Source organism: Narcine bancroftii, chromosome 4, assembly GCF_036971445.1.
Source record: "Narcine bancroftii isolate sNarBan1 chromosome 4, sNarBan1.hap1, whole genome shotgun sequence".
Lineage (NCBI taxonomy): Eukaryota > Metazoa > Chordata > Chondrichthyes > Torpediniformes > Narcinidae > Narcine > Narcine bancroftii.
In genome coordinates, this window is record NC_091472.1 from 127,046,166 (window position 1) to 127,057,717 (window position 11,552).

An 11,552-nucleotide genomic window follows, 5' to 3' on the forward strand; every position below is an offset into this window, starting at 1 on the left:
CACTTTTTAAAGTTTTTGTTGCTGCATACTAGATGATGGATGGAATAGTGGTGCATTATCAGGCTAGTTTTCTGCTGTACTCATAATCCTGTATATTGCATCTTCTCAATTCTTGTTTATGTTTGATGCAGTATTTTGTGAATCTGTAATTTTTTTTATCACTGCAGGAAGCAGCTTCTGCAATCTCGATGATTAAATTGGTTGCACCAAACATGGCATTACATGTTATTGATCGTGCCATCCAGGTAAGTGTGGCAAGTGTGTAGAACAAATTGGTATTTCCATTTTAGCCCCTTTGGATTAAAATGAAACCTATACAAAATTATGATTTCCCTTTATTTTTCCTACCAGAATTATCGCCAATGCTGGTAGGAAAAATGCTTGTGTGAACTTCAGGTTAGAAATGATTCTTCACAAAATCTCATTGCAGTTTGCTTTTAAATATTATCATTTGTTTTCCATGTTTACAGCATGTGATCTGTATGCATTGGAAAACCCTTAATTTCTGACATAAAAATAAGATGCAAAATAGGTTTTCCTGTCCAGGTAAAGTACCAAAGGTTTGTGTGATCGATCAAAGTTTGTGTGATCAATCAAGGTTTGTGTAATCAAGCTTAGCCCTCCGTTTGTAAAATCTGAAAAACCTATTGAAGCTTTAATTAAAGGTCTCAGGTCTGTGCTGAGTTTGAGGGTTGCATTTGAAGTTTAAATTGCAGCATCCTATTTGCACGACACAGTGATGTTGAAAATACTCTGACACTGACCTATCCAATTTAATTAGGATATTTTGTGATAATTGGATGAGTTGTTGGGTGGCATCTTTGAAAAGCAGAGTATTTCGGTATTGAGAGGTGAAATGAAAGGGATAGCCTGAATATTTAATACAAATATAAGCACCTCCAACTAGAGAATAAATTGTTCTCTGTTTACTACATTTACTCCTTTTCCTTTCAGTGGTTTGCCAGTTTATTTCCACACTGCCATCCAACTTTATATTTGATGGCTTTTTGTTTTTATACTTTTCAGGCATTTGGAGCAGCTGGGCTGAGCGAGGAACTTCCATTAGCTCACTTTTTTGGCTGGGCACGTGCATTACGACTTGCTGATGGCCCAGATGAGGTTCATAGGGCTTTGATTGCCAAGCTTGAATTGAAACAGGGAGGCACTGTACGAAGCCATTGAGCAGGACAATTGCTGACACTTCTATGATGTGCACAAATCAAGTTACTGTCACGACTTTGATATTACTTTGACACAAATTGTCTTGCAATACAAGAAGTGCTGAAAAAAACCTCAGCAGGTCATGCAGCATCTAAAGGAAGCAAAGGGTAACCAACATTTTGGCAAGGCCTCAGACCTGAAACATGGTTACCCTTTGCTTCCTATAGATGCTGCATGACCTGCTGTATTCCTCGAGAGCTTTTGTGTATTGCACAATAATCAGTTTGTGCAGACTTTCCTGTTTAACACTAATTGTCAGAATCAGAATTTATTGTCACAAAATTAGTTGTTTTGCAGCATCATCACTGCAAATTTTCCAAAATAAATAGTGGAGAAAATAGGAGAACGTGAGGTAGCGTCTATGGTTCATTCTCCATTCAGAAATATGATGGCAGAGGGAAGAAGCTGTCCTTGTGTCACTGGGTGCTTGTCTTCAGCCTCCTGTACCTTTTTTCTTATGGTTGCACTGTGAAGAGAGCCTGGCCTGGGTGGTGGGGGTCCTTGAGGGTAGAGGCTGCTTTCTTAAGACTCTACCTCTTGTAGATGTCCCTGATGAAGTGAAGACTGCCCGTGATGTTGCTGGCGGAGTTAACAACACCCTGGAGTTTTTTTTCCTGTCCTATGCTTTGGCACCTCCATACCAGACAGTGATGCAACCAGCTAAATTTTCACCATGGTACACTATAGAAATTTTCGAGTCTTTGTTGACGTACTAAATCTCCCAAAGCTCCTCACAAAGTGTAGCCACTAACCAGCCTTCTTCATGATTGTTTTAGTGTTTTTAGTGTTTTGACATAATCGCTCACCATTTCATTCTCCTATCCAGAATAAGTTAACAATCTGCAAGCAGTTTGTTACTGTTCTTTAACCACCTGTGACAACATGGAGTACATGTGGTGGTGGTGGGGTGGGGGGGTGCTAATGAGTAGTTCATGGAGTAGGACATAGTTTTCAGATCTCCCGTGAACTCCATTTATAAAATATATTGTAGAATCCCCATTATCTAGGAATCAATCAACTGGAAATTCAAACAACGGCAAAAATCAAATCAATTTTATTGTCAGTGCGAGGAAGATATGCCAAGGGCCTGACTGGGACACTTGCGAGGAGGTGAGCCAGGTTGTCAGCGCAAGGAAGGTCCACCAAAGGCCTGACAGGGACACTTGAATGAAGTGTCGAGGAAGGTGCTCATGTAAAAGTAAATGTTCTCCAAAGCAATACAACCCCTTGGTCGTTGACCGGCCACAGCAGCTGTATGTATGAATAATAATAATAAAATTAAGTTGGATGGAGCGGCTCTCCCAAAGTGTCTCCCAATCCCTGCCTAGTAAGACTCTTTATTTTATTAATGTTAGATATATTAGTAAGACTTTATCTGTAAACTTGGGGGAAGGAGTTAAATATGACAGCAGCATGTTTGTGAAGCCGCTGGCCTAACACTTACAGCGCTAGTGACTGGGATTCAAACTTACATTTTGTAAGTTACGGGAATTACCTGATTACAGTGAACTTTACCTAATTAAAGACTACAATGCTGATATTGTTTTCCAAATTATTTTACATTTTGCACTGTCTTTTTTAAATGGTGTATTCTTAATATAGGTGTATTAGTTAGGCATTGGAAGAGTGAGTTCCAGTCAATTGGAAAATTCACATTTCTGGCACGTGCTATCCCCATAGGTGGCAGATAATGGGATTCTACTGTAATTAAATGGCACTCTTGGTAACATTCTACCATTTGTTCATGCTCGGCAATGCCTTGTCATTACATGTGTTGACTTCGTAGAATTGAGATGCATAACAAGAAAGCAAAAAGTTAGGGCCCCACGCAGTTGCCCCAGAGCATACCTCACAGACAGAAGCCTCAACCTTATCTGATCTTGTCTCACTGGGAAGTTCATCACCCGACCAGGAAGAGCTGGTAATTGATATTGAGCTATTAAAGCTAGAAGTGTTAGCTGCACTTCGAAAGATAAGACTATTAAAACAGAGATGGGAACCTGTCTCGGAGAGGATTTATTTGCCATCAGGTCAGAGCTAAAAATGCAACTGAAGAACAATAAAGCGACCATTGACACCATATTTGAAAAATTTAAAGGTACTGTTGGTGAGATAGAGTATTCACTGTCTGTGTGTACTGATTACATATTTTCAATGCAAAATAGAATTAAAATTCTTACCACCAACACGATAAAATTGGAAAATAGATGTGAAGTCTTGGAATCAAGGTTTTGGCACAATAACTTCAGGATCATGGGAGTTCCCGAAGGACCCAATAATGTGAATACTGATGCATTTTCAGCTTTATTGAAAAAGGCGTTTGGCCTTGATAAAGAGCCACTATTGGACTGGGTACACCACACACTACAGCCAATACCAAGGCCAAAGTGGCCAGGTTCCACTACTACATTGACTGTGTGGATGGCTACACTGTGCTAGAGAATGGCATGAAGGTCAAATTGAAAGGGATGTCTATTTCACCATTCCCTGATCTTACTGTGAAAATGGTCCAAGGCCAGGTGGTGTTCAACGACATCAAACGGAAAGTGCAAATCATGTAGGAGATTTGATGCAGCTTACTGTACCCAACCCAACTACAGATCACCTGTGGCAGCAAGGTGAAGAATTTCCACTCAACAGACATGAAGACATTGAAAAACAACTGATTAATGTGGGAGTGCATTGGGTCGCAGTTACTTGCAATGCATTTTAATCTTGTAGCTATTAAACTTAAGGCTGTTGAAGTGAAATTTCAAGATTTATATAGTATTACCACATCACTGTTAAATTTATATTTGGATTCGTAGGACAGAATGACGCAGAGTTGGCGTAAGTGCCTCACAATGTGCCTGTGAATCTAATTCAAAGTTTGCAGGAGGGATAGTTATGTTTATTTTCTGTTTAGCTCAGTCTCCAAATCCATAGCATTTAGGTGTGAGGATGTTTAGACCACATAGATGTTATGTATTGTTCCAATCACTTTGCTTTAATATGGGGACAAGCGTATTAAGTATGTGGATGTGTCTGCAGTTTTGTTTGTGTATGTTGAGAGGGCGGGGGAGGTTGGGCGGGACCACCTTGGCGCTCAAACTCAGTTATGGTGTTACAGATCACATTGTTTAACAATGAATTCTGGCACTCCTGGTGGGGTGACACTTGTCAGATTTCTTAGGACTTCCCATTCCTCTAACATTCCAATTATAAAAAGATCAAAGGTTTTCTCTCATCTGAAGCATGCATTTAAAATCTGATATAGTATTCTTACAGGAGATTCATCTTTGCATTAAAGAGCACTTAAGGCTATGATGTCCATGGGTACATCAGGTTTTCCATTCTAATTTAAATTCTAAATCAAGGGATCCCTATTTTAATAAATAAAAATATCCAATTTGTACCATCTAATGTGATAGCAGATAGAAATGGTAGATATATTATAGAGGCAGGTAAGCTTTTGCAAAAACAGGTGCCACTGGTTAATGTTTATGCACCCAACTTCAATGACGTCACATTTGTTAATACACTATTAAGTAATCTTTCCTTTTTAAATACCCACACATTAATTTTTGGAGGGGATTTAAATGTGTTTTGGTCTCATTCCTGAACTGATCAAATCCCTATAGTACTTCCCACTCAACCATGGTTAGGTTGTTTTCTGATTTTATGTTACAGAATGGTTTGATTGTCTCAACTAAAAAAAAATTCTTTTTACAAAGTTCATAATTCATAGCCTAGGATTGATTATTTCTTTTTGGATGGCTCTCTTAATCCATGTGTCATCTTTTCATATTATTCCAGTATTATGATTTCTGATCAAGCATCAGTATTACTAGATCTTCAACTATCCAATCACTCTATTAATCCACTGTGCTGGAGATTTAATTCTCTCTAGCAGACAAAAAATTTTGTGAATTTATATCAGACTCTATCATTCTCCCAGCTTTGAGAATCACTTAAATGTTATTTGAGGGGTCAGAGAAATGGATCAGTGCTATTCAGTTTGTTCATCTCCAGAATTATACAAGCAACATCTTGACTTATGAGTGGAGTTTGATCTTGTATCAACCACATGGGCAATGTGTTTATTATTGCAAACTCATGGTTCATATTAGAAACACGGTGACAAGGAGAGTTGCCTATTGGCCCTCCAGTTAAAGTGACAGGTTGCATCAGGCTGACACCCCAAATTAGAGACTCCTTTAATAACATGACATCAGACCCCAAGGAAATTAATGCTACTTTTAAATCTGATTATGTTTCTGACAACACCAAAAATAAGCCAGTTTCTTAACAATCTCACAACACTGGTCATTGACTCAAACTTAGCTAAGGAATTGGTCCCACCACTCATGCAAAAAGAGATTATGTTATCGATTAAAGCAGTGCAATCTCATTGCTCAGAGCTGTAGGCTCTGCTGGATTTCCAATGGAGTTATTATAATCAGTGTTTAATGAAGCACTGGAGCAAGGTGTTTTACCAACTACTTTACCAAGCATCAATAATTTTCCTCCTGAAGAAAGATAAGGATCCCACGTCATGCTTAATGTGTTAGTCAAGTTTATACATAGCATCTAGACTAGTTACCAAAGATCATATCTGAAGTGCAGAACAGTTTCATTAAACAGTGTCACTTGTCATTTAACATTTGTACACTTCTCAACATTATTTAGTCTAAACACCTAATAAAGTCTCCGGAAGTTGTAATTTCGCTAGATGCTGAAAAAGCCTTTGATTGGGTAGATTGGAAGTATCTTTTTGCAGTGTTAAATATATTTGGATTTGGTAGCAAGTTATCTCCTGGATTCACCTGTACACCACACCACAAGCATTGGTACACACTAATGTGTATACAGTACCTGACAAGGGTGGCCCCTATCTCATTTTATTTTTGCTACTGTAATGAAAACATTATCAATTATGTTACAGTCTTCCCCTACCTCTAAAGGGATTGTCTGAAATGGACTTGAAAAGAAAGTTTCATTGTACGTTTCATTTGTGTGTATTGTTTGTGTGAACCAATGCTTGTGGTGTGGTGTATAGAAGGTGAATCCAGGAGATAACTTGACTCCCTCCCTTCTATCCATTCTGGAGGAGTTTGGTTCTTTTTCAGGTTATAAATTGAATCTTCAAAAGAGTGAATGTTACCCCATCAACAGACCAGCTCTGCAACTTAGCCAATCAGTCCTGCCTTTTCAGTTTATCAGGTTTCAAGCAATGGTGCCAAGGTGGTCAGGAAGTTTGGGAGGGGGGGGGGAGTGTCAGGCTGTGGGTATGGGTGAATAGTCATGTATATGTGTTGATTTTTCTGCAAAAAAACAGGGGGAGTGGAAACTATGTACATCTATATAAGGTGAATAAAGTTTGATTTGCAAAAAAAACCTTTGGGAAAAAAATGGGGAGTACATGATTTCAAGATGATGGCTTGACAAAGTTGTGAAAAAGTTATAAGTACGAGTTGGTTACTTTATAATTTAGTTGATTTAACAAGATTGCTTAATCACTGGGTAAGACCTACTAATCTTTTTTCCCTGTTGTGACCATCGCAAAGTTGTTGCAAATCAGTATACTTTTTTTGTAAGATTAAAATATAATTAATTAGGTGTTGGATATTTTCAATGTATTTATGTCTCTGTTTGTTGATTGACTTGAAGGCATTAATGGCCTGCTGATTTGCTTTCCACGGTCACCTCTGATAGCCACACAAAGGAACAAAGAATAAAAGTTCAATTACTGTAAAATATCTTCAGATGTAAATAATTTTACATCTTAGTATATTTTTACTTAAAGGAATATATTGGAGCTACTTGGGAAATAGGAATCAATGCTCATATTTATAGGTGACAAAATATCATATGGACATAGACAAGTCAGGTTTATTTTCATCTGATTATACAAGTACAGTCCAATGAAACAGCATTCTCCGGTCCTCGGTGCAAAACACAACCAGACATAACACACATGCAGATAAATAATACATATGCAGGACAAGTATTATATCTATAAAAATAAATAAATAAATGTTGTTTGATGACAATGAGAGTCTCCGATGGTTAGTGTGAGCAGTTCCTTTGGTCAGTTCAGCATTCTCACTGCCCATGGGAAGAAGCTGTTCCTCCGTCTGATACTCCTGTATCTCTTCCCCATCGGGAGCAGCTGAAAGATGCTGTGTGCAGGATGAAAGGGGTCTTCAATGATCTTGTGTGCCCTCTTCAGACAACGATCCTGATAGATCATATTGATGGGGGAGAGGGATCCTCTGTACCACTCTAATGGTCTTGTAGATTGACCTCCGAAGAGATAAATCTAAATCGGAATTTATTGTCGTGAACATGTCATGAAATTCATTGTTTTGCAGCAGCATCGCAGGTGCAGATATTGTTTAAAATGACGTTAAATAAATTAGTGCACAAGAAGAGAAAGTGAGGTAGTGTCTGCAGTTCATTGTCCATTCAGAAATCTATTGACAGAGAGGAAGAAGCTTTTTATACCATTGGGGTTGGTCTTCAGGTACCTGTATTTCCTTCCCAATGGCAGCAGTGAAGAGGGCATGGCCTGGATTGTGAGGGGCCTTGAGGATAAAGACTGCTTTCTTAAGACACCACCTCTTGCAGATGTCCTCGATGGAATGAAGACTGATGTCCATGATGGTGCTGGTCAAGTTCACAACTCTCTTAAGTGTTTTCCTGTCCTGTGCATTGGCACCTCCATACCAGAGTGATGCGACTAGTCAGAATGCTCTCCACGGTTCCAAACTTTCTCAAGTCGCTGGTGAACTTTATTCATGATTGCATCAACATGGAGGCCCCAAGATAGATCTTCAGAGATGATGACACCAGGAATTTGAAGTTCTTAACCCTTTCCACTGCAGACCCCCTCGATGAGGACTGGTTTGTGTTCTCCTGATTTCCTCCTGAAGTCCACAATCAGTTCCTTAGTTTTGCTAATAATGAGAGCAAGGTTACTTTTTTGACACTAGCTGATTGGGGAGTCACATGATGGAGTAGTGGCTGGACGGAGAACTCCAGCCCTCTCCAGAAAAGTCGGGAAAAACAAGAGAAAATACAAAGGCACAGAAATAAAAGTTAAAGAAAAGTGAGTATAAAGGTGGAAAGAAGATGGAGACAAAAGAAGAAAAATCAAAATCAACAGTAAGAAGAGAGGAAGAGAAGACAACGGAGGAAAAAGGTGAAGGCCTTACCTGTCCGAAGAGGCCCGCTGTGGAGAGAGGAGCCCGCTTCCTCAGGACGGTAGAAAAAGAACTACAACAATGGCTCGCAGAGCCGAGTAAAAGTGCGCAACCGCGCATGCACGACTCCTCGCGCATGCGCGATGCGCATGAAAAAAAACACACCGACGGGAGGGGGGACCAGCTGGGGAGTCGATCTCCACAGCCGGCAACGACAGCTGCAGAACACCTGCAGCAAGAAGAGACCACAGAAGAAAATAGAAACAAGAAAGAAGAGAAGGAAAGGGCAACAAAGAAACAACAGATGGCCAACCCAGAGGAAGAAAAAGAGGAAGAATACAGTGAAATAGATGAAGGGAAAGGCAAGGTAAAGGATATACTTTCTCTTGTTAGAAGATACATGGAGTCATTTAAAGAGTGGCAAACACAGGAATTCAATGATTTAAGAAGAATAAACAACACAGAAGAGAAAGTGAATAAAATAGATATGACCTTAACAGAAATGGGGAAAAAAATGGACAAGATGGAAGAACGGGCAGTAGCAGCAGAAATGGAGGTAGAAGACTTAAAAAAGAAATTGGAGGAATCTAATAAAAAAACTAAAGAGACACAAGAACTACTAGCTCAAAAAATAGATACAATGGAAAATTATAACAGAAGAAATAACATAAAGATAGTGGGCCTTAAGGAAGATGAAGAAGGCAAGAATATGAGGGAGTTTATGAAAGAGTGGATCCCCTAGACCCTAGGATGTCCAGAACTACAGCAAGAAATGGAAATAGAAAGGGCACATAGAGCATTGGCCTCTAAACCACAACCACAACAAAAACCAAGATCTATTGTAGTAAAATTCCTAAGATATACTACAAGAGAAAAGGTACTGGAGAAGACAATGGAAAAAGTAAGAGAGGGCAACAAACCACTGGAGTATAAAGGGCAAAAAATCTTCATTTATCCAGATATAAGTTTTGAACTCCTAAAGAAGAGAAAAGAGTTCAATACAGCAAAGGCGATTTTATACTGAAGCATCCTGCGGTATTGAAAATATTTATTCCAGGACAACAAAACAGACTATTCTCGGATCCAGAAGAAGCACGAAAATTTGCAGAACAATTACAAAAATAGACTGAGGGATGAAGATGGGTAATGAGAGTAAAAATGATCACGATTGATATGTATGTGGGTAAAGACAAAAATAGACTGAGGGATGAAGACGGGTAATGAGGGTAAAAATGACCACGATTGATATGTATGCGGGTAAAGAGGTATAAGAGTGAATAGAGACAATGTGCATACGTGAATGTATCTGTAATTAGAGGAAAACATAGATAGTATAGACAAGAATTAATAAGGGAAGGTAATGGAATAGAGAGAATAAGGAGGGAATTAAAAGAGTGACCTTTGTGACATATGAAAAGTGAAATCTTTTCTGGGGGGGGCTGGGTGGGGGAAAATAGCGGTCACTGCAAAATCAGTTGACGCTTGCGAGTGGATTCGCAAATCCAAATGGAGAGGGGAGATGTGGTTGTCCGACAAGGGATAAAGGACAACTCAGGAGGGGAAGGGGAGATTGGGGATAAAGAAGATAGAAATAGGAGAATAAGGAAAATGTTGGATGTTGTAGGAATGTTGTCTTGTAAAGAGTTGAAAATAAGAAAACAGAAATGGAAAAGGAGGAAAGGTAATGATGGAAAAACGGAAAGAGAAGATAAACAAAATATAAAATGGCTACGCTGAACTATATGACTTTAAATATTAATGGAATACATAACCAAATTAAAAGGAAGAAACTACTAAATTTACTGAAAAAGGAAAAAATAGATATAGCATTTGTCCAAGAAACACACTTAACTGAATTGGAGCACAAGAAATTAAAGAGAGATTGGGTAGGACATGTGACACTAGCTGATTTATCTTATTCCTATACACTTCCTCATTGCCATCTGTGATTCAGCTGAGAACTGGTGTCTTTGGCAAATTTGTAGATGGCATTTGAATTGTGCCTAGCCACATAGTCATGGGTGTAGAGCGAATAGAACAGTGGGCTAAGCACGCATCCTTGAGGTGTGCCAGGTTTTGGAGCTTGTTGACCATTACTAAGGGTTGATGGTGTTCAAAGCTGAGCTGTCATCAATGAAGAGTAGCCTGATGTATATGTTACTCTTGTCTCGGTGATCCAGAGCTGAGTGGAGAGCCAGTGAGACTGGAGCAATTGTGGCGGTAGGTGAATTGAAACCCCTTTTCAGCTTGATGTCCAGAAGGGTCAAAGAGGTCACCTGGACAGAGGAGGCAGCGGTGGCTTTTGAACAAGCCAAGAATGCACTAGCAAACACCACTCTCTTGGTCCATCCCCAGGTTGATGTCCCCACTGCTATCACTGTGGATGCTTCCAACACAGCAGTTGGTGGTGTGCTCAAGCAGCTAATCGAAGGCCTGTGGAAGCCATTCACTTTCTTCAGCCAGTACCAACAACGCCTGGAACTTAAGTACAGCACTTTTGACAGGAAGCTGCTGGCTCTGTACCTTGCCATCCAGCACTTCAGGTATTTCCTGGAAGGGAGAGAGTTCACAGACCACAGGCCCCTCACTTTCATGTTTTCCAAAGTGTTGGACCTGTGGTCAGCCCACCAAAAACACCACCTGTCGTACATCTCAAGAGTTTAACATCATAATCAAGCATATCTCCAGGAAGAACAACATGGTGGCTGGCGTGCTGTCACACACCTCCATCCAATCAGTGCACTCTCTGTCTCTGGGAGTGGATTATGCAACGTTAGCTGAGGTGCAATGATTGGACAACGAGATGCTGGCATACCAAACCGTAATCTCAGGACTCTGCCTCAAAGACATATCCATTGGACTCAAAGGCAACAAGCTCCTTTGTGATGTGTTCACCGGGCAACCTCAGCCCATTGTCTCGACTGCTTGGAGGCACCGAGTCTTCAACGCCTTACACAATTTAATCCACCTTTCCATCCAGACAAGCATCCACATGATTGCAGATAGGTTCATGTGGTATAGCCTAGTCAAGCAGGTTGGGCACTGGGCCAGGATGTGCACCCACTGTCAAACCACCCAAAATCCAGAAGCGCGTGAAGGCCCCACTGCAACCCTTCCAGCCAACACTTGGGAAGTTTGAACATGTGC

The 11,552-nt window shown here is 40.0% G+C and overlaps 1 protein-coding gene across 6 annotated transcripts in view; it reads left to right on the forward strand.

Annotated features, from left to right (window-relative positions):
- The window catches only part of acad11 (acyl-CoA dehydrogenase family, member 11), a 63,296-nt gene extending 60,537 nt beyond the window's left edge, over window positions 1-2,759 (forward strand). For 5 of the 6 annotated variants that reach the window (XM_069932770.1, XM_069932772.1, XM_069932771.1 and 2 more), the window contains 2 exons: window positions 168-245; window positions 1,027-2,759. In XM_069932770.1, the coding sequence (XP_069788871.1) occupies window positions 168-245; window positions 1,027-1,182 (234 nt within the window). In that variant the 3' untranslated portion in view covers window positions 1,183-2,759. The remainder of the gene's footprint in view (window positions 1-167; window positions 246-1,026) is intronic. The other variant, XM_069932773.1, reaches the window with a different exon arrangement.
- The last annotated feature ends 8,793 nt before the right edge of the window (window positions 2,760-11,552 follow it).